The sequence below is a fragment of the Lycorma delicatula genome, chromosome 6 (genome assembly GCF_047948215.1).
Source record: "Lycorma delicatula isolate Av1 chromosome 6, ASM4794821v1, whole genome shotgun sequence".
Taxonomy (NCBI): domain Eukaryota; kingdom Metazoa; phylum Arthropoda; class Insecta; order Hemiptera; family Fulgoridae; genus Lycorma; species Lycorma delicatula.
Genome location: NC_134460.1, coordinates 27,686,702 through 27,710,810, shown reverse-complemented (window position 1 = coordinate 27,710,810; position 24,109 = coordinate 27,686,702). Strand labels below are relative to the sequence as shown.

The following is a 24,109-nucleotide window of genomic DNA, read 5'->3' as shown; positions in this document are numbered from 1 at the left end:
AGGTTTCTATATAGCCTGAATATTTTATTTGTTATTTATCGGTATTATTCTCACAACCATGAGGGTAATGAACAGTGCAGGAGTCCTGGACAGAGTAATGGCAAATGAAGTGAGCTCTGAGCTCTCTGGCCTTGAGGTTTGCCCCAGAGCTCGCCTGAGCCATGTGGGTCTAGGAGGTAGAGCCCCCTGGCTAGATGGTCAGACAAGCAAAGTAAGCCCTTATCGGTTAGGAACATGTAAAGTAACTTGTCCTGACTGATTCATCAATGCCCAGTAAAAACTACTGTAGATAAATTGATGAAAATTTCTGTACATGTTAAAATGGAGTAGTAATGAAGTTGGTTTTTGGTGTTTTGGTAAAAGCCATTTCTAAATTTTTCAAAATTCGACCTTGAAAAGAGTGAAGAAAGGTAAAAAAAAAAAAAAGATTAATGATTGCAAATTTTCCCCATTTCCGACTATACTGAACAAGGTATTCAATAAATTTGGGCTTGCAAATATGCTTCAGATAAATATCTAAAAACCATATTCAAATTTTTTTTAATTTTAATTTTTTAAGGGGCATGACTGTGTACAGCACAGTGGCTCAACCATTACAGCCACTGTCACAGTTAACTGATGTGTGAGCGACATGACTGGCTGTTCCTGCCTTTGGTTACTTATCCAAAAAAATAAAATAAAAAAGAAATTGATCGTGATGGGAAATGTGCAATTATTTTTCCTGCAGGCGAAACTGGGTTGGGGATGCTAGTACACACACACACACATATATATATATAATTTTGTTTATTAATAGTAGGATAATTAATACTCACAATTGTTAGTTAGTGAATACTTTACTTTTATATAAAATATGTATATGATGAGAGGTTATCTCTAAAGTAAAGACCATTTCATTGTAAAAAAAATTATTCTGAAAACTTAAAAACATTTTTATTTCTCTTAAAGTACATACTTTATACTACTTCTTTATATAATCACAACCTGAATTAAGACATTTGTCATAGTGATAAACCAGTTTTAATATACCCTCATCGTATTCTTCTGCCACCAGTCCATTTAGCTACTGATTAACAGCATTTTTAAGTTCATCATAACCTGCAAATTGCTTACCACTCAAAAATTCTTTCAATTTCCCAAACAAATGGTAATCAGAAGGAGCTAAGTCTGGAATATATGGTGGGTGATCGTAAATTTCCCATCCAAATGTTCTCAGTAAATCATATTTCGGACCCGCAACATGTGAACGTACATTATCATGCAGCAGGACGACACCCGTTGGTCAGCCGCTCACATCGCCGATTTTGAATGGTGCACTGTAACTTATGTATAGTTTCGCAGTAGGCCTCTGGATTTATAGTCGTTCCACGTGGAATGAAATCAGTGATCAGTATGCCAAACTGATTCCAAAAGACTGGCCATCAGTTTCCGTCCTAATGGCTGTGGCTTGACGTTTGTTGGTCTGGTTAGTGATTGAGGATGACGCCATTCAGTTGACTGCTATTTTCTTTGTGACTCATAATTTGAAATTCATGTTTCATCGCTGGTAACAATTGAATTAAAAAACTCATCACTTTTTTCGGCATAGCGCATCAAAAATTCCAAAGCAGATCCCATTCGAATTTTTTGTGATGATCTGTTAAGACATACGACACCAACGTGCACAAACCTTTCTGAAGCCTAAATAGTCATGAACAGTATGACCAATAGCAGCTCTTGAAACATCAGGAAAAAGAAGGGTAAGGTCAGAAATTGTTGAGTGACAATCTTTTTTGATTTTATTATCTATGCATTTCAACAAGTTTTCTGTGATTATCGAGGGCCTCCCCGAACATTCTCCATTATGCACATTAATTCTGTTATTTCTAAACAGAAATAACAGAATGTTATTTTCAGATGTTTCTTTCATTCATTACATTATCACCACAAAGCAACCAATTGCCTTTGAATTTGAATTTCCAGCTGGCTTAATGTTTTGATTGTTTATGAAACGTATGACTCCATGTATTTCACAGTTGGCAGTAATATTGATTTTCCTATTCGTTTTATAATGTAATAACTCACACGTAATCAAAGATACTATAACGCAACAACTTACAGACAACAATGTAGTGTGTACATTAATAGCGTGGCCATGAATGACAGGTTCACCAACCTTAGAAGAGAAATTTCCCAATGGTCTTTACTTCAGAGATATCCCTCATATACATAAATCAGTTTTTTTAATAACCATACTCCTCTGTACCAATACAAATTAATTTATATTTAATAGATCAACTCAAGTACAAAATAATTGAATTAGGTGATATAATTATCGTAATCATTAGTATTTGCTTTATTTATATTTACTTTTCTAGATATTACACTATATTTGCATTTTCTTCCTTTTTATTCTTTCTTTGGTTTTAAGATTTTCTTCCTTTTCATATTCATCTTGTCGTTCTTTTTTGAGATATATTTCTTGAGTTTATCTTCCTTTTTCATTTTTGATTATTCACCAAATAATCTGTAAGGTTGAAATTAGCATTTTTAGCCAGTATGTAGGAGTTCACTAAATGGAATAGTTTAATTATTATTAACTTTTATTTATGTGACAAACCAGAAATCTGGAACTTTTGTTAATCAACAACTCACGAAGATATGAATAATACTGATCTAGTAATACGAGTAATAAAGGGACTTTTACTCTATCCTAATATTTCATGTAAGATTGTTGAATTAATAATTTTATAAACATTTGATGTTAATAAAAATTAATATTTTAGCAGTTGTGTAACTGTCCACTTTATTAAAGAATTGGAGGATCATATTTCACTTTCAAATGAACTAAGTTTAAGTAAAGTACAGCAAAAAATATGTATTTGTAATAGGCGTACAAAGAAGTCATGTGGTGTCCACATCAGATTTTTTAAATTGTGGTATTGATTTTTTAATAATTTGTTGCTTTTATTCATTTTTTCAAGAACGTGGATTACTTGAAAGATCAAGATGCTGTAAAACAGTTAGCTAGTATACTTAAAACAAATGTAAGAGCATGCAAGGCCCTTGGTCATCCATTTGTTGCACAGGTGAGTTATTTTTATTTTATTTTATTACATTTTTAAACTATAATTATTTAATTTTTATTTTGTTTTACTTTAGACATGTATTTTTAATGCCTTACTTTATGTTGATTTTTATGCTTCATTAAAAAATATTCATAATTTTCTAACCTGAATGAAAACTATTCATGACTTATGATAAGTATTTACTGTACAATAGTTCAGTGCATATTCTGTAAGATATATTTTAATATTAGTAATCTTTGGTTAAGAAAGTGAATCTCATTCTTAAGGGAGCATTGGTGGTTACATTTTGTCCTACCTAATTGTCATCGGTGATTCAATTATGTACAAGTATATTAATTTTGCTATATTGATATTTAGCCCTGAAGGTGCTAATACATTTAGTAAACTGGATTGGTGTTAATTTACTACATCTATCATTGTTTTTCTCTTGCTATTATGTCTTATAATTATAAGCAAATTTTAGTTTTATCTTAGACCATGACTTGGAATTTGCTGAATTTTGGTATTTGTACTTTGTCAAGTATTTAGACTACGTACAAACATTTCAGTGAGGTATCTCAGAGACTGTGTAATACTGAGTCCTATTCTTTGCTAAGTAACAAGGTATAAGTGGTATTGTAGCAAGGACTGAGTTAAAATGACAATATGACATATAGCTACATCAGAGGATGAGCTTAGCAATGCTTTTGGTCTTTAATCAAAACTATAAAGTTTTGGCATCTGATATTTATAAATAACTATTTCCAATTGTAGAATACCGATACATAATTTTAATTCTCAATTATACATTGATACAATATTGTCATGATGAACTTAAAATTTCTTAAATTACTACTTAATACTTACTTAATATAAAATCATAATAACCTGTTATATATGGTGGGTGTATTAGGTCTGTAAATAAAGTAATATGACTAGATTTTTTTGGTAGCCAAAGTGACAACACTTAAAAGTTACTAAAAAACATATGGTTATATGAACAGCTGATTTATTTTAGGTGTTAATAATTTTAGTCTGTTGTTACCGCATGAGATGTAAATAAACTTTTCGTGAAACAAGTTTTTGTTGTGCGTTACAAAAATGAATGATACTAATTATGAGTAACATTGTGCAATCAAGTTTTGTGTTAAACTTTATGAGAATGCTACTGAAACTTCTTCAAAATTTAAAAGGGGTATGGAAATGATGCTCTGTCATGAGCCCAAGTTTTTAGGTTGTTTAAAGCATTTTCAGATGGCCGGGAATCAGTTGTGGATGATCCGTGCTCTGGAAACCTGTTGAACGTCAAAAAGTGATGACAATGTTGAGCAAATCAGAGATTTGATACGGTATAACTGGCGATTAACTGTCAGAATGATTGCAGAACAATTGAATTTAAATCATACCACAATCCATCAAATAATGATAAACGAATTGGACTTGGAAAAAAGCTTGTGCAAAATTGGTCTCAAAAACCCTCACTGTTGAACAGAAAAACAACAGGATAGAAGTGTGTGCGATCTTCTAGGGAAAATTGAAACTGATCCTGATTTTCTAAAAAAAATATTACAGGTGATGAATCTTGGGTATTTGAGTACGACCCAGAAACAAAACGCCAGATCAAGGAGTGACACACTTCAAACTCACCACATCCCAGAAAAGCTAAAATGAGCAAATCAAAAATCAAAACCATGCTAATATGTAACTATTGATGTACCTATTCATTTGAGATTGCTATTGTCATAACAATCTCACACAATTTCATTATTCCATCATTATACATTTTTTTATTATTCCCTGCAGTTTTAATCTCAATAGGCCATCTGGAATGTTCAGCATAGTTTGTGATCATATGACACTCTGAATATAATTTAACTACTTGTAAACTCTTCTAATCAATGGTGATGATTCATCATAGTTTGTATGCAACTTGGCTTTAGTTTTTTCTGTGCAGTTTTGCCTTTTAAAAAGTAATGTTTGATCACTACTCAAAATTATCTGTTGTCCATTTTTTTACAAATCACAATACTTGATTGACTGAAATGGCCAGCAAAAACAGAAATATGAATGAATATGACTGAAACTTTTGGATGGGTACCTAGAGAAAATGTGAAAAAGTAAGGATTACATAACAATTTTTATATGAGCATCTATTTGACTTGCACAGACTTATCACCTAAGGCTTATCATTTACTTAGGCTGTGTTAAATCTTTGCCTTAATATTATAGTGATAAAAAATAGGAGAAGAACTTTCATTTCATCCCTGATTGAAATACCTGTTACTTAAATAATGCTGTAACTAGAAAACCATTAGTTCAAGACAGCCAAAATTTGGTGAGGACAATAAGAAAGATCAGTTATTAGGCAATCAATAAGGCATATTTTTAAACATTATCGTGCATTTTGCATGGCCATAAAATCAGGTTAAATTAAAAAATTGTACAAAAAGAATATTTCTTTAATTTTTTTTAAGCTGTTTAAGGCAAATTTCAGATTTCAACAAGAAACTGTTCATAAAATAAAAAAGATCTCCCTCATGAATTTTTTGAAAGCGGATTATTAAATTTCTCATCAGCATTGATGTAGTTTAACTAATAAAGCTGCTGGATAGTCAAGATGAGAACTATGTCATAGAGAAATTGTTATTCAAGAAAATTGTTATCTGTCTTGATTTTCATGTAGAATATACTTGTTTTGAAAATAATTTTTTGAATGGTTTTTAGGTCCATTTTTTTTTTTTGTCTTTTAGTCACTTGATTGGTTTGATGCAGCTCTCCAAGATTCCATATCTAATGCCAGTCATTTCAGTGTTTAATTCCTTTGTCAATTTCTTTGTATACACACTACCTCATCATAATCATGGGACTTGTAGGAATGTAGAAGTTAACAATCATTGTTGACTTAGGTTTTGATTTTACCTTATTACAATCATTCTATCACTATATATTTTGAAATACTGTACTCTCTTCCCTATCTTCTTGTTCATTACGAAAACCTACTCCTGCCAGCCTTTATTTGAAGCTGAGTTAATTATTCTAAAATCACCTCTTCAAAAGTTTGTTTTCTTCTTCCTTTCTTAGGTTCATTAAGATACATTTAATTTAATTGAAATATGTAATATTTCAAAATGGAGATCTATATCATTAAAGCAGTAATCCACTGTATAAATATTGTTCTTTCTTGTAGAATATTGTAGAGGGGCTTTACTGTGTATTAAATAATATTTTACTGTTCACAATAATTTTTTTTTTATATAAAAAATTTGAACTAAACTTATTTTACTCCATTAATTTCTGTTTTTTTAGTTAGGACGGATCTACTTGGATATGTTGAATGTATATAAAGTAATGAGTTCAAATATAATATCAGCTATTGCTTTAAATGGTGAAGCTGTTATGAAACAACCTTTAATAAAAAGCATGAGAGTTGTAAAAAAAGAAACGCTAAAACTCATATCTGATTGGATAAGCTTATCGGCTGATCATGCTATGGTAAGAAAAGATTGTTGTTCACATTTATATTAATGAGTAATCTTGATATTATTTTGTCTTTGCCGAGTAGTTTTAAATATAGAAATTAGTTGGTTTAATTATAGAATTTGTTAAATTTATTTATTCCACTTTTTTATAATTTATTATAAAAATAATAAATTATTATTAGAGTGAATAATTCTGTATGTTAATTACATTGCATCTCTCTCAATTTACTCCAACTTAATATTTTCTGAAAAAAGCTTGTTTCTCTAGGTTAATTTTAATCTGACAGCATATACAGATAAGTAATATTTCTTATATTTTGTTTGATTTCTTCATTGCCATTGTGTATTATTTGCTTGATTTTTCATTGTAGACACTTAAAAAAACAGTGGTCAGCAGACAATTTTTTTATAATCCTTCATTATGTTACTCATCTTAAGGCTGAAGGTTGTAATGTAAAATATTCTTGCGTCCATTTGTTATTGAAATATTTCCATTTGCTTTTCATATTGAAGCTAGACCATATTTCAGACATTATCTCAGTCAAAAGTAACAGACTAGTTGCTTCCCTCCTCGTAACATACTACTGACTAATGATTGGTGCATTAGACTTAAATATGTGCTTTACAGAATTAACAGTGGACAGTTATCAGATTAATAATTATTTTGTTTGGGAGTGAATATTTTCTGTTATAAGCAGAATTTGAGTAATATATTTTTTAAAAATAAACACTAAATTGTCGTTTTCATAATTAGTCTTGGTGCAAAACTATTAGGACTCGCAAATAATGAATAATTGATTTTAATGAAGTGTATTTGACACATTAATTCTTTGCTTTATGGTTGTGTTGAAATCAATTAAAAATTCTGAAAGTTCCAAATCATCATGTAATAAAGAATTTTATTAAAATACGACAGAAAACTTCTGTACAAATATAGTAATGACAGAATACTTACGTACAAACTTTGTAATGACATAATTTTTACCTAGTCACTGGCATTTTATCCATCTTTCATACCCTTCACTTTCCAGAATGCTACTTCAAGTCTTGTAGAACCAGCAAATTGTATTGGATCTCACGTTTAAGGTGGTAAAGGATCAAGGGTAACTGTTGTTTTATATGGAAGCAGCTTTAGTGTTTAACAATGTGAAGTTGATATGTATAAATAAATATTCCTATTAGAACCACAAGTGCAGATTCTAAATTATATAAAAATTTGTAATTTATATTCAAAATCTACAGTGAGAGGTCTTTTCGTAATGTGAAGATATATCCCTTTCCAGTTTTTGAGTCTTTTCAGTCTTTATGTCACATCTTTATAACAAAAATTAGTAGTAAAAAGTATTAACAAACCTTTAAAATTAAGGAAAACTTCTTTTAATTTTTGTTTTTAACTATTAAAAACAAAAATTAAAATATTACAGACCACTTATCCAAATTATAATATTCCATTGATCAGTATTTTAATTGAAAATATTCACAAATATTTTAATGATTTATGAAGAATTTCATTTCATAATTTAAATGTAACATTTTAAAATGGAAACTGGTAATAAAACATAAATATATTTTTAGTTTTATGGTTATTATTATTTAAATTGTATTTAATAAATAGTATTGCTTCCTAATAAGCTTACATTCGGCTGATTTTATTTTTCAGAATCTTCTCTATTAACAGGAAATTTTTGTAAAACTAGAAACATTACCTGTCTGTTCACACTATTACCATCATTAGCATCTCTCTTTCTTCAATTACTGTTTGTTTTGATCTTTTGGATTAAATAATTCACTGCAGAATTCATCACCTTTGTGGGGTTGGCGTCTCCATGGCAGTAACCTCTACAGCCTTTCTTCAAACTACACACCGAGCTGAGAATTTTTAACACCAAACATACACATATATCACGCTACAAACATTTTGCAAATTACTACATATTCCCTTATATAGAAACGCAGCAATATCTTACATTGTTTCTTCTTACATTTACACCCTGTGCTGTTGAGGCACCTCACAAACATAAGTGCCTGAAGAAGTAAAACACTTCTTAAAGTTATTAACAGCAGAAAGAAAAAAACTGGATAATATTTAACAAATAATCTGCATGCAGTTTTGTAACATCAAGAAAAGAGTATTTATGGATACAAATGTTATTCATTGGAATGTTTGTGATCTCTGCTCTTGCAGTAAGAATATTGAAATCCTTCCAAAGGAAGAAAATCCCATAATACTGTGTCTGCAGGATTCATCTCCGTCCCCAGGATGTTGTGTCCTTTTGCAGATACATCTGTGAATGATGTGACCATCAAACTGAGAGGAGAGTGTGTGAAGGTTGTTTTTCTGAAGGATGTCATAATAGTCATCCGTATTCAGCTAGTGACAAACATCCCTGCAGTTGCAGTAAAGATATTGGCGCCATTCAAACTGAATGTAACTTATACCTTCCTCCTAATTCTAAAATCAGTGCAGATGATCTGTCCAGCCTGTTTTTACAAATTTTGTTACCCTGTCTAATAATTGGCTATTTCAATGCCCATCACTATTCTTGGGGCTCAACCTGAGGCACTATATTTGATTGACTGTGGCAGAACTTATATGTCTGCTTATTGAACAATGATTTGTGGACTTTATATCATCTTCAACAGGTGCATTTTTGTGCATCAGTCTCTCCTTATGTTCAGCAACCCTACTCCCATGCCTCAGTGCTTTTCCAAAAAAATCTTTGGAAGCGATCATAGACTGTAATCTCAGTCGATAATAATGATTTGTCTCAGAGTCAGCCACACAGATGAGTGGTTCAGAAAGCGGACTGGATTGCATACAAGAATTCCTTTTGCCATTATGACAAGAGCAGCAGCACAATCCACCTAGTTGCTAAGTTTACACACCAAATTGTCAGAAGCGCAAATGAATTCATCCTTTTAACATCTGGAAAGCGAAGGCAGCATGCTGTTGCTTGATGGGATGAAAGCTTAAGGTGCATGCTAACGGATCAGCATAGGGCTTTACATAATTTCAATCGAAGACCGACGACTGAACTGCTCCTGCAATGTGTGGGCTGTTCATCGTCAAGTGTTTCAGTGTGCTAAATGAAAATCTTTGCTGAATTATATCAAATCCATTTCTCTGACAGTACCATCATCTGCTGTATGAAAAAATATTTTAACCAAGTGTGCCTCGTTACAGTCACTGCAGCCAATTGGATTGCAAAGCGGTGAAGTCCTTGTTACTGCGCCAGTTGATGTGGTGAACATATTCAGAAGATCGTTTAGGGCAGTTTCATTTAAATAATCGTACTGTCATGAGTTTGTGAGTTATAAGTTGCAGGTAGAAAATATCCTGTTTGTGATTGGAGACTCGCTAAATGAATTAAACATACCCTTTTCTTGTAATGAGCTAAAGTATGCCTTGAATAATTCTTGTGACACTTCCACCAAAAATTATAATATCAATCTCAGAATATTATCACATCTCCCAGATACCGCACTTTGACATCTTTTGTGTATCTATAATAGAATATTTTCTGACCAGATGTTTCCAGATTCTTGGTCAGAGGCACTAGTGATCCCCGTGGTGAAACCTGGTAAAGATAAATCATGTCCCACAAGTTATCATCCTATCTCCTTGACCGGTATCCTGTACAAGATGATGGAACAGATGGTAAACTGTCATCTAGTGCGAGAGTACCTTGAGAGAAATGCCCTGATGGCCCCAGAACAATATGGTTTCCACCAGGGTAGATCATCTATTGATCATGTAGTTGCCCTGGAACTGCTATTCAAAACGCCTTTTTACTTCACCAATGCCTGATTGCTGTATTTTTGATTTGCTAAAGGCATACGACCTGGCATGGAGGAGAGAAATCTTAAATACACTTCATAAATGAGGTATACAAGGTAATCTCCTCTCATTTATCAGGGGTTTCCTCAGTGGTTGGTCCTTCCGAGTTTGAGTTGGAATGACAGTATATGAAAGTTTCACACTAGAAAATGGAGTATGTCGGGAAGTGTCCTAAATGTTACTTTGTTGGCCATAGCTATAAATAGTATAATAAACTGTGTATGAAAACCCGTTGTGTGTTGTTTATTTATAGATTATTTTTCTATTTTTGTTGCATGTAGATTGTTAGCTACAGGTGAGAGGCTGCTTCAAAACACAATAACCTGTTTAGAATCGTGATATAGATATACTGGATTCCGTTTCTAGTGGAAAAAATAAAGTGCATTTGCTTTCCGGTTGAGGGAACATATTGACCCTCAACTGTATTTACATGGTGAACAATTGAGGCATGCACGCAGGTTATATTTCTAGGAGTGTGGTTTGACCAATGTCAAATGTGGGTAACACATTTGAAGAAACTAAAGGTATGTCTAAAAATGTTAGACATGCTGAGAGTTCTATCAAATAATTGTTGGGGGGGGGGCGATCATAAATACACGTTGCATTTCTACTAAGCTCTGGTCTGTTCCTGCTTAGACTGTGGCTGCGTGGCTTATTCGTTGGCATAGGCCACCGCTCAAAAAAAGATGCTTGATGTAGTCCATCATTCATTCATCCATCTTACTATAGGTGCGTTTTGCTCAAACCCTGTGGTAAAGTATGCTGGTGAACAGTGGTGAGCCATCTCTTTGCGATTAATGAAAACAAATGATTTGCTCCTATGTGGTATTCTCTAAGCAGCATGTTAGTTATACCAGAAACAGGCAAGGTCTTCTGCTCCTCCAGGCATCAGAGCTCTGTGCCTTTTCTCAGCTCTAAATGAAGTTCTTATTGCTCCATGTTATTATCCCCTTTGGCAGCCTTCTCTTGTTAATTACTGCTCTGGGCTTTGTCAGGGTCATTAAAATATCACAAATCTGGTTACCTTACGAAACGAGTTTTATAATATAAATAGCATGAATCCTGTTGTTATAGTTTATACTGACGGCTCTAAAAAAGTTAATTCTGTTGTGCTTTTGAGGTTGGCAACTGAACGTACATGTTTTATCTTCCAGCATCGTCAGTATTTTTGTTGCTATTAATAAGGCCTTAAATATAATTAGCCCAACATTTCAACATGTACTTGTTTGTGAGATTCATTGTCTTATTTTACAATAACTCAATGTAAAAGAACTGTGAAGCTTCTGCTGGATCCCCATCCATATTGGAATTTCAGGCAATGAGTGGGCAGATAGTGTGGCAAAAGAGGCTTGTTTTTCTACTTACTTTACCAGTTGTGTTGCTACAAACAATCTTCTCTGTTTCCTGAAGAGAGTAGTTCATAATGTAAAGTGAATCTGATAATACTATTAGCAATAAACTTCATCCAATTAAGCACACTGTCACTGTGAAGCTCCTCAAGCAGAAATAACCATCAAGAGGAGGTTATTAATTGCTGTTTGCAAATAGGGCACATTAGGCTTGCTCATGGATATCTGATGATCCAAACAGATGCACCCGTTTGTGCTCGCTGCGACTGACAACTAACAGTGGACCACATCCTTGCGGATTGTATCTGTTATGGTGCATTGCATCGCAAATTTAAACTAAGGTCTGAAACACGAAATATGTTGTGGAACAATGCAATTATGTTATCGACTGTCTTGCGATTTATAAAGGCCGTGCATCATAATTCAAGAATTTATTTTCACAATCCTTGTTGACTGTGTATACCATTTGGTATATACCAAATGGTAATTTTTATTCTTTTAAGTTACTTTTTAATGTTGTATCCACTGTGGTTTTTATTTCACTTTTAGCATACAAGCGTGTTTTAAGATCTATTTCTACAAAGCTAGATTTTAGTTTTTTAATTAATTTTTGTCAATTTTTAAAATTTATTTACTACATTAATATTGTGTTAGGGTTATAACAACACTTTGTAGTATGCTCGGGGAAAAAAAATAAAGCTTTAAATATAATTAGCCCAACATATTGACATGTACTGTCTGTTCAGATTCCACGATTGCTTTCCAAGTGATTAGTGACATACTTCAGAGTATGTGAGATTGTTGTCTGTGAGATTCACTCCATCATTTCTTAGATTCTCTGTGTAACAGAATGTGAGCTTCTGCTGGATCCCCAATCATATTGCAGTTTCAGCCAATGAGCGCACAGCTAGTGTGGAAAAAGAGGCTTGTTTGCAGCCCCCTTTCACTAGTTTTGTTGTTTCTGAAGACCTTGTCTGTTTTCTTAAGAGAGTGATTTGTGATGAGTGAAAGTGAATGAAATGCTACCATCTTCAATAAACTTTGTTCAGTTAAGATCACTGTTTCACCATGGAGCTCCTCATGCAGGAAAAAGTGGAGGAGGTTGCGTGAAGGTTATTATTTGTTGGTTGCAAATAGTACACACTAAACTTGCTCATGGATACCTCATGAACAGACCAGTGAACCTGATTGTGTTCACTGCGATTGGAATCTAACTGTAAACCACATTCTTGTGAACTGTATCTTGTTGGCATTACATCGGAAGTTTAAACTAGGGGTTGGCATGCAAAATTTGTTAGGCAACAATGTAACGATGTTATCGAATGTGTTATGATTTCTTAAGGTCATGCATCTGGACTCAAAAATGTAATTATTCATATAATCTTAATCGTCTATTTATACCATTTGACAAATGCTAGATGGTCATTTTATTCTTTTAAGTTACACTTTTAATGTTTTATTTCATTGTCACTTTATTTTGCTTTTAACGTACGTCATAGGCTTTTTCCTTGTATGCTGTGTTTTAATATTAGTGGTGTTTAGTTTTTAAATGAGTTTTTGATTGTTATCTTTTAATATTTATTTGTTAATATATAATTATTGTGTTCGGGTGTTGATGACACTTTATTATGTGGCCGGAAAAAAAAAATCCTTAGTGGAATTGCGCATTTTACAATATTAAGTTTTTAAATGTAAAATTTTAGTATTAGGTTAATCATGTAAAACAAAGATTAAAATAAAAAATGTAAGATTAAGATGGTAGTTAAAATAAATCTTTAACGTTAATGTTTATAAAGTAAATGTTTGGTAAAGTAACAAAAATCTAAATTAGTAATTTGAGCTGGTTACTACTGGTAAATAATTAACATTGTCAACATTTATCTGATTCATAACTAAGAATTCTAACCAGAAAGGCATCCTTACATTTTCATTGATGAAAAATTGCTTCTTTTAATAAAAAAAAAAGATCCAGCTTTGTTTAATTTTTGCTTACCGAAAATGAAAAAAAGAGAATTGTATTTAATTTAACTTGTATTGGGTAATACATATAATTTTTATATGTTCTTTTTTGTAAAAAATTAATGTATTAATGGCTCAAATTAAGCCACATTTCTTGTGAAATATTAATGAAATAGATTTTATGTGGGAAACTATATAACATGATGTGAGACAGTGAAATACTTTGTTTTCTGATCATTTGTTACTGTTTGTTTATTTAACTTTTTTTTTTTTATTTTCAGGTGCTTGAAAACTTTATTCCACCCTTATTAGATGCTGTATTAATGGATTATAATAGGTGTACTGTACCATCTGCTAGAGAACCAGAAGTACTTTCTGCTATGGCTACTATAGTAAATAAATTAGAAGGGCATATCACAAGTGAAATTCCAAAGATATTTGATGCTGTGTTTGAATGTACTCTTGAAATGATTAATAAGGACTTTGAAGAGTATCCTGAACATAGGACAAACTTTTTTCTCTTATTACAGGTATGTCTTGACACAGAACAGTGATTTTTAAAAGTGACTTTTAACTGTTCAGCAATTTTATATTAGTTAACTTATTTATTTAACCTACTTTGATCAATTTTTTAAACATTTGTGTTTGAAGGCATATATATACATAGTTAGAATGCTAACCTGTTTAATTTAGGTCAGTGAAGAAAATATTTTACGTATAATAATACTTCCCGAAGGTTATTTTTTGTGCTTACAATGATTATGAAGTGCCATGTCTCAGAAAAATTATAATCTTGGTAGAGTATTTATCACTTCTAAATAATCACATTCCTGTAGAATTTGGATCAGTATTGTTTGGAATTACCACAGAATGGATTTGTATTCTTCTCACAACTTTGTTTGTTATCTGAGAATCTCTATTTTGTATTTTAGGCCATCTTGTTCACTCTGTTCAAAGAGCAGTTGCACTTACTGCCATTAACTCTAAACCATTTTTTGTTCTTTTTATCTTTTGATTGTATTTCTTTTCTATTTCTTTTTATTTTGATTGTATTTTTTAAATTGTTTTCACTACTCAGGTTCTTGACTTTTGAAGCACTTTTTGTTTCTAAAAATCATCCAAGCTGTCATTTTACTTTGCCTGTTGTCATGACTACAACTACACTTATACATGATATAAAAAGAGAAACTATACTTATTGATACTCAATTAAGTAATTTATTGGAACCTGTTTATTATTAACCTTGTTTCAGCTTTTAGCATTTTAGTGTTTAGAAAATGTATAGAATTAATAAATAATTCGCTTCTATATGTCGTAGTACAGTTTAATTAAGAAAAGGTGGCGTTTTGGTGTATTGTTATTGCAGATATGGGGAAAAGGTTTTGCTTTCTATTATTTTAAGTTAATTAATTTCCTTAAGCTGGAGAAGAATTGGTGTTCCTGGTAGGGGCAGATGTTTATAATTTGACATTTATCATAAGTTATGATACAATTTTTATGCTTCTTGTGTACAATATACTGTAATCATAGACCCAGTTCAGGGTCTGTCATGTCCCTGTACTGTACATTTCCATAAGTAAGGTAATTATAGAAATAAATATTTTTACTATACAAACTGTTATTTGTAGTAGCATTACCTACACAACATTAGATGATGTTTAACTGTGTATGTATACACATACACAAAAACAGGAACACTCATTTGATTTGCAGTGTGCCTTAATCAAACATAATCATGTCTTCTTGAAGGTATATGTGGTTTAAATTACACACATATTATCTTGAGAACTTATCCTGAGGTTTCCTCTCTAAGTAAGAATACATTATACAATTTAGTGAAATGAAAATTTACTGCAAGGAGTGTAACTGATAAAACCAGAAGTGGTAGTTATTAAAAAAATTGTGGAAGATAGGAGGCATAATTTATTTTGTTCTTTTCATAAATCAGTTTGTTCATAAATAAAGCAGATGGGATTGTTGTGCTAGGCTATTTGCAGACAATAAAAATGGTGAGAAAATAATTTAAGGTTGGACAACGAAAGGTTAGACAATCTTTGCCAGTGGCAAGAATCAGTACTGCCAATGATTCCATATAAGTAGTTTGATCAGTATGTTACAAAAGTTCTTTTTGGTATAAGTGTTATTTTAATTAAATGGTTACATTGCTAAAATTTGCATATGTAGTTGCTGAAATTGCTCATGTGGTACATGAGATTCACTACTGAAAGTTGGCATCGTGTATGCCATCCAATACTGGTATTCCCATCACATTGTAAATTCAGTACTTCATAAAGACAAATAGTAGCAACGTTGTTGAACAATTCATGCTTATATTGGAAGCGAAGAGATGTACTATTGGTCTTAGCATAACAGGACAATTTGCCGTACTCCAGACAATGGATATGCTTTCAGAACTCTTCCAGGAGTGTATAATTTCCAGAAGCTTTTGGCCCCCATATTTATTTCTATGTGATCTTTTTTTATGAATACTGTATCGTAGATTAAGCTTAGCAGGGAATTGTTGAAAGAACACTGCAACAAATTGACAGAAGCATATGTTGTTCTATCAACAGTAAAACAGTTTCTAATAAAGTGTAATTATTAGGCAAGATGTACTTCAGTCACAAGGTTGCTTTTATGTTGCCCAGTGAGTAACATTATGATAATTGTGTTTATTAATATGAATTTTGGATTTGTTGACTCCACTATTTTTTTGGGCACACTATGTATATATAAGATAGCATTTTTCCAAAAGCTGTTGTTAAAACTTCAAGGAAAATAAATAAATTTTACTACTTCTTGTTTTATATGGATGACTTTCATTGCTTTTTAATCAGCTGTTATGACAAGTAGATCATTTAAGATGTGAGTATAGTGAATCAAGAAATTGTTGTAATAATAAGCTTAAATTTAAAAAATATACTATTATTAGTTTTTTTCTTTAGTAATCTTGATTTAAATGATTTTTTTTTGTAATCATTACATTATTATTTGATATTATATTTAATATAAATATATTTATTTTTCTAAAATCAATTCTTTTAAGAATCGTATTCCTCTCTACTAATAAATAAAATAATATCAATATAATACATATTAATATTTTATATATATATATATTTTTACATTAATATATAATAATGTATTTATATATTATTTGACATATTTTTTTTTTTTTTAATATCGAATGAAATTTAAACCAGCACAAACAAGCACAGTAAACAAATAAGTTAACCAAATTAATACCAAGAATCGATTTTCATGGGATCATTCTTTGTTTTCATTTGGTATTTAATTCTATAATTACACTAATAAAACAGTTGGTTTTAGTGCAATTATATATCAACTGAAGATGTAGGATTCTGTGAAAATTGATTCTTGGTATTAATTTGGCAAGTTTAACTTATTTGTTGTGTTTTGGTGGTTTAAGTTTCATTTGATATTAAATTTAATTCCACACAGTGGTCAATATATTAATGAACTATTTGAATTTTCAAAAAATAATATTTTTTTATGTAAATTTTATGCATATTTTTGCAGGCAGTCAACAGCCATTGCTTCCCAGCATTCCTGAGTATTCCACCTCCACAGTTCAAATTGGTATTGGATTCAATAATTTGGGCATTTAAACACACAATGCGAAATGTAGCTGATACTGGCCTTAATGTAAGTTAATTGCTGTTATATGTTAGATTGTTAGGATTGCTATTGATTCTTTCTTATTTTTTATAGAATGGTATAAATTTTAATAGAGATTCTCATGTTACCTAAATTAATGAACAATGTGCAGTTACCTACAAAAATATTAATTGATTGTTAGTAATAATTTATTTATTTATTGTGTTACTTATTTTCTTCCCTTTTCTAGAGTTTCAGCTTCAAATCGATATCCTTTTTATAAATGTGTTGTGTAATTTAGAAAAATTAACAGAGTAACATTAACAAAGTAACTTTGCCCTTTCTAAATGTCACGTTCTGTGCAGGTAAAATAGGATATCTAATGTGAAATATGAATTTATTACTTTTATTAATTTTTTTATTTTTATTAGTTATACTAATAAAGGTACTTTTCTGGGCTATAAATTAATACCCATAGTATATTATTAATTAATAAAAAAAAAAAATTGTTAGTAAATTATATAGGCTGTTATTTCTTGTTACTTGCTGCTTTATTATTGGATTAGACATGTTCTGCTTTTTAATCTTGTACAGTTTTATTTCTACGTTATTTGTAAAGTATGTATGAATTTCCTATATTCTTAGTTGAGTTAAGGGCATTATTTCATAAAAGAGAGGGATGTATTAATTTATTACTTTATGTTATTTATAGCAATTTATCTTATGTTTGTGACAACTTGAACATCACATGAGGCATTAGTCAAGTTATTTTCGCTGAAGGTAGTGGATGTTTACTCCTCTATGTCTGTCCCCGATAAGAGGTCAAACATTCATGAGCTGTTAGGGAGTTTGAGAGAATACATTTCTTTCTGGATCTCCGTATTAACTGGATGATCTACGAGGAGTGGTCTATAGTGGCTGGTTTTCTTTGCACCCTTGTGGCATGTAGGTCTGTAGAGGGAGTTTAATTGAGGTATTTAATCATGGTAGGATCCTGGGTGGCTAGGGTTCTGGCCTAGGTGTTGAATTGGTTGGAGGTAGGCACATTGGCATCATGCCATGGTTATATTGGTATTATTTGTGATTCGATTTGGGACTCCCACTGGCAGGGGTGGCCATGCTGCTGGGGTGTGGTAGCCCATGTGACTGGGGGTGTGGCTTTGTCCCGCCAATGGTGATCCCTGATTGTGACTTTGTAATGCCGCACAAGACTCCATGATGGGATTGGGTAAGAGTGCATGGTTTGTCCCTGGCTCCTGCACGGACTGGAATGAGGTTACGTTTCCTTTGTTAGGTGACCTAATTTGGTCAACTTATTGGGTGTAGGTCTGAATTTCTATGTTGCGTAAAACATACTTTTGATTGATATGAGTGTAGCACTGATTTGACTTACAGCTCATTTGTTTTCTGAGGCACTCACAGTTATGAACGGTGCTGTCAAGCGTCCACGCTTCTGCGGTCTCAGTTAGTTGGTTTGAGGGAATCATGTTAGTTTGGATGTGAAGATTTGAGGTTGGATGTGACATTTTAGGTTGGATGTGAAGATTTGAGGTTGGATGTGACATTTTAGGTTGGATGTGAAGATGTGAAGTTTGAGGCCAACGTGAAGGCAAAATTTAATTTGTATTTTACTGATGTAAATGTCTGCCGAGGCATTTACATTGATGACATCCAGACTGAAGCCTGGCTGATGATTGTGAAATGTAATCAGTTAGAGGGTCTAAAGACGATGTCTGGTAAAGCCCCTCAGGGTTCGGAATGGAGGGGGTGGTGTGGCGACCGGTAACATCACAAGGTGGGTGGGTGTCTTCCTCTACTGGGTTGGGATACGCCAGTTCATGTGGTAATAAAATCAAGGTTTCATTGGTAGATCTGAACACCTCCTGCAGTTTGGTGAGCTTGACTTACTTACTGAAGTGTACCTATAGCAACTAGTGTACCAAAAGTTAAGTTTCCTATTTACTAATAAAACAGTTTCTAGGAAACAATTAATAAGAGAATGGTTAATAAAAGGTTTTTGTTATTACATGTTTAATACACATCTGAGGAAGAATGTTCTGTCATTTTGCATTTCTGACATTGTTTAACACCTGAGTTATACCTTTTTTTTACAATAAAGTGTTGTTGTGATTTATAAAATCTACTGAGTTTTTAGTTGATAGATTGATATGATTCAGGTCATTTTGATTTAAAGAAAACACCATGATTTGAATATTCCCATAAACCAAAATTGTGAAGCATTAAATCACATGAACATGTTGGCTATTTAATTGTTCCTTGGCATCCTATGCGTTGAAGACAAATTTGAGGTTGTCTCTAACTTGAAGAGCATAGTGAGAAGGTGCCCAACTTGCTGAACATAGGAATGGCAAATCTTAGGGGCTTTTTTTAAGTTGCTTAACATCTTAACCTATTAGACATTTGTCAAAGAAATAATGCCCACACTCATTTTTTTTTTAGTGATCCCACACCAATCATGAGAACCCTAGGCACATTAAGTTTTTCTCCATAACTACATTAACATGCAGATTAATCTGAACACAGATGGTATTTAAGGAAAAGTAACTTTGAAAAAATCGTATCTGTACAGTTTTTGAATGTTTAGTAATTAATATGTCCTCCTATATTCTTAATCACTTCAATTTGGCATCGACTCAACAAATATGCTACACAGTTTTTTGATTTCTTCGTCATGAAACCATACAGATATTATTGCTTAGCGAGGTCAATTTTTGTATTACAATTCATTTTTGAGAGTCATCTTTTGACTATTACCCAAAGATTTTCAATTGAGTTTAAGCCTGGAGAGTTACCTGGCCACGGGAGCACTTTAAAGTTTCATTTTAGGAAACAATTTTTCCAATTTTTTGGTATGACATGACACCAAATTTTATTGGAGAAGTTCGTTCGTTGCCTTTGGGAATTTTTTTTTTGAAGTTTCACTATTCTTTCTTCAGAATCTTGATAAATATATCCATTACTTTTCAACATACCATCTAATGGATGTAATGAACATCGAGCGATCAAATATGAATACAACCCCAAAACATTTTTTTCTGGGGATGCTTAACTGATTGTTGGATGTGAGTTGGTGATGTACTTTCATCTGATGTTTTTCTAATGTACAGAACCTTTGTCCCTGAATGTAAAAATGTGACTTGTTGGAAAACAGCATTTTTCCAGTCTTCTTTAGTCCAATTAGCATGTGCTTTGGCCTACAAGAGCCTTTTTTTTTGCACTTGGCTGGTGTCTTAAAAGCTGCTATTTAGCTGGCCAACAACCTTTCCATCCAGCTGCAAGAAGTTTGCATCTAACAGTAGTCATGTATAAATCTGTTCCATTGGCTGCTAATTCTCGACAGATCCACAGAAGATAATTTTGGATCAAGTTTTTCTTAGTAATAACCCATCCTATGTTGGAGTAATTTTCCTTCTATGGCCACATTTACTTTCCCTTTGAGGTGAAAAGGAACGGGTTTCTTTAAATTGTGTTAGAATAACATTCACTGTCCCTAGTCCAACATACTCAGAAGGTATATTTGTTATGCTGATGTGCCCAGATAAATTTTAGAAAGTGTTCTTGGAACTATGTCCATTATTATGCATTCAAAACACGTAGAACAAAAAGTACAAAAATATAATTTGTGATAAAAAAAAAGAAATATACTTTCATAAAACACTTTTTTAACTTTAAAATTGCTAAATAACCAAAGAACAGTAATAACCTTGTATTACAGACAACTTAAAGAATTGGGTATGGTCACGTGGTAACCACAACATAAAGTAAATAAAAACTTCCCTGCATTTGGATTAATTTGCTCATTATTGTACGTACAAGGATCTTCATTGGACCATTAAACACAATTATGATAGTTTATTAAGTAATTCAACTTCAAGCATCTTCATTAACCATATTGCTGAGCTAGAAAAGTGAGGATCAGTTTCACAACAAAAATATAGATTCTTCACAAAATATTCACCTGTCTGTCTAGATTATTTTCACTAAGTGCATAAAGTAATATTGGTCGATAACACTTAAACTTCAGTTTTTTAGAGTATTTTCTAAACTTGTATTTCTGTTTAATGAAAGCCATTCTGAATGACATCTGAGAACTCTTTGTTCTAATACTGTTTTAAGTTGTTTTCTAAGGTACCATTAGTTCTAGGCTTCCTGATCTCAGGACATCTCTTACGCCTCCACTATTTTCAAATTTTATGTTAAGTTTTAGCAAATGTTGATGTGTGGTGATGGAGAATTAGGAATCCCATGTAGAATTCTTCAGGGACAGCCTCAATATCCTTATTTTTCCCCAGCCTTGAAGTTTAACTACTTGTCCTTGTTTTTTCTAATTAAGGATTTTTTTCAATACAGGTACATAAATGAATTGAACAATAATTAATTACATCAGCTAAGTACTACCAACTACAAAACAAATTAGGGTCAATTCATTTGAAGTGACCCAAGAATGGTTACTTGACCAATTAAAAAAAAAAATGGAAACTTACCCACTTGTTTCCTACACGTCTCAGGATATTAAAACTATTCTTTTTAAATTTTTTATTTAAGTAGTTTACCTGTGGCGGCCATTTTCACTATGGTGCGCACACCTATTTTTGTGATTGTAAGGGTTTATGGCAAAAATCATAACTAAAATACTATTGGTCCTGGAAGGATGAAACAAAAAGCAATTTATTTTTATTTTCTCAAGGTAAAAGATTGGTCCAGTAGTTTATTTACCTATCTCTCTTTCTATGAGAAAATTACCAGTAAAGTTAATATGAAAAATGGTGAAATTTCAGTTTAGTAATTTTTTCAGGAGGCAGGGATAGCATACACAGTTTGAATTATTTTTTTATATGTAGGTATATGTTAGTAGTTTTACCATAAATAATATTAATGGTGATATACCTACCCGTAAATTGTTATGAATTTTTAAAAATATCCTTTTTTAAATTCAATTTTGGCTTCTATAACTCTGGGGCTGGTGAAAAAAATCTTAAATTTTTATAACTTACAGTGGTTTTGTAGATGTTTATGGCAAATAAAAAAGTTTTTTGTGTATTTTACTAATAAAAAGTTCTCTAAAAAATCATGAAAAACCTGTAAAAAGTGATACCATTTTGACTCGCTAAATAAGTACTCTAAGGGGGGGGGGGGGGGTTTCTTGTCTTCTTGGTACTTTAATATTTAATATTTTTATACTTATTAGTATAGTTGAAATAGACTTGTTTGAATCAATCAACTGCAATGTTCATGTTGTAACAGGTGCTTGAAGTCATTTCCAATCGTCAATTAATGTTGCCACATGCTTATTTATGCTTGTTGCATCATAAAGCTTTGCAGTAATAGACTGCTTAGTCGAACATTAGTCAGTGACCAGTTTACATCTTTACAGTGTCTCAAATTTCATCCTGTGTTTGGAACTGTGTATTAAATAAATAAATTTTACTTAATAATATTATATTTGCAAATTTTAAAATCAGTTAATTTTTTACATTATTTTCAACTAATTTCACATAAAACAATGGAAGAACAATGTTTCACAAGAATTTATGTGAATGAAAAGTGTCATAAATTAGTGTATGTTACAGTGCCAAAACAACTCTTTAAAATCTGTGAATTTAGTAATGAAAACCAACAACTTATTTTTTTACGTGTTAATTCAGATGTCACCACCAGTGTTTGTAAATATCATGAAAAAAGTTTTTGTAAAATTCAGTCACCTGTATGGACAGCTCTTCTGTGACTCTGAGAACTCATAAAAAAATAGTTAAGAAAAACTTAAGACAAATAACATTAGAGAACACTCTTTAAGAACACATTTTAAAAAAAAATTTAATTTAGTTCCTGAAAATTCTCTTTGTGTTAGCATTTTCAAAAGTATTTTTTCTTAGCAGAACACAGATATTAGTCTCGAAAATGACGATGTGCAGGTTCATTTTTTCTACCCAGCTGGACCACGTACATCATTTCAAAAGTTTGGGTACTGATCTGCAAAGCCCTGATAAAGTTGACATCACTTGAACTAAATACAGTGAAGGGTTGTTCTCACACAGCTTTAAGAGAATTATCAGAAGAGATATCACAGCTATTTGTTAATCACAGTAAATAATAAATTTTCATTGCTACAAAAACAGGCTATTTCATTTAAAAATAATAAAAATTTTGCTACAGTTTAATTTTTCTTCGGTAGTGTTTACAAAAATAAACCAACATAAAAATGAGTTTTTAAAAAAAAGTAGGCTCTTCATTGAAATTTCAGTTTGGGTAAGTTTTACAAGCATTTTTGAATCAAAATTATATTAAGTTACTGGTATTGGTTAAGTTAGCATTTTATTACGACCTATCATTAATAATTTTAAAAAAACCTATTTAAAAAATATTGAAAACTTCAACATCAACAACATAGGGGCTAAATATAAAAAATGTAAAGTACAAAGAAGACAAGAAATCCCCTTGGAGTACTTATTTAGAGAGTCAAAATGGTATTACTTTTAACAGGTTTTCATGATTTTTGAGAGGTTATAATTTTTTTATTACTACAATACACAAGAAACTTTTTTATTTGCCATAAACATCTACAAAAGCACTGTAAGTTGTAGAAATTTTAGATTTTTAACACCAGCCCCATCAGAGTTATTTAAAACCAAAATTTGAATTTAAAAAAAAAAAAATTATTTTTCCAAATCAATAAAAATTTACAGGTAAGTATACCACCCACCATTAATATTATTTATGATAAAACTACTAACATATACCTACATATAAAAAAATAATTTCAACTGTGTATGCCATCCCTGACTTGAAAAAAATAACCAA

At 31.7% G+C, this 24,109-nt stretch overlaps 1 protein-coding gene across 8 annotated transcripts in view; it reads left to right on the top strand.

Annotated features, from left to right (window-relative positions):
* Positions 1-24,109, top strand: part of emb (exportin-1 emb) — a 104,597-nt gene that overhangs the window by 68,439 nt on the left and 12,049 nt on the right. For all 8 annotated transcript variants that reach the window (XM_075369491.1, XM_075369490.1, XM_075369485.1 and 5 more), the window contains 4 exons: positions 2,964-3,068; positions 6,354-6,539; positions 13,954-14,202; positions 17,213-17,338. In XM_075369491.1, the coding sequence (XP_075225606.1) occupies positions 2,964-3,068; positions 6,354-6,539; positions 13,954-14,202; positions 17,213-17,338 (666 nt within the window). The remainder of the gene's footprint in view (positions 1-2,963; positions 3,069-6,353; positions 6,540-13,953; positions 14,203-17,212; positions 17,339-24,109) is intronic.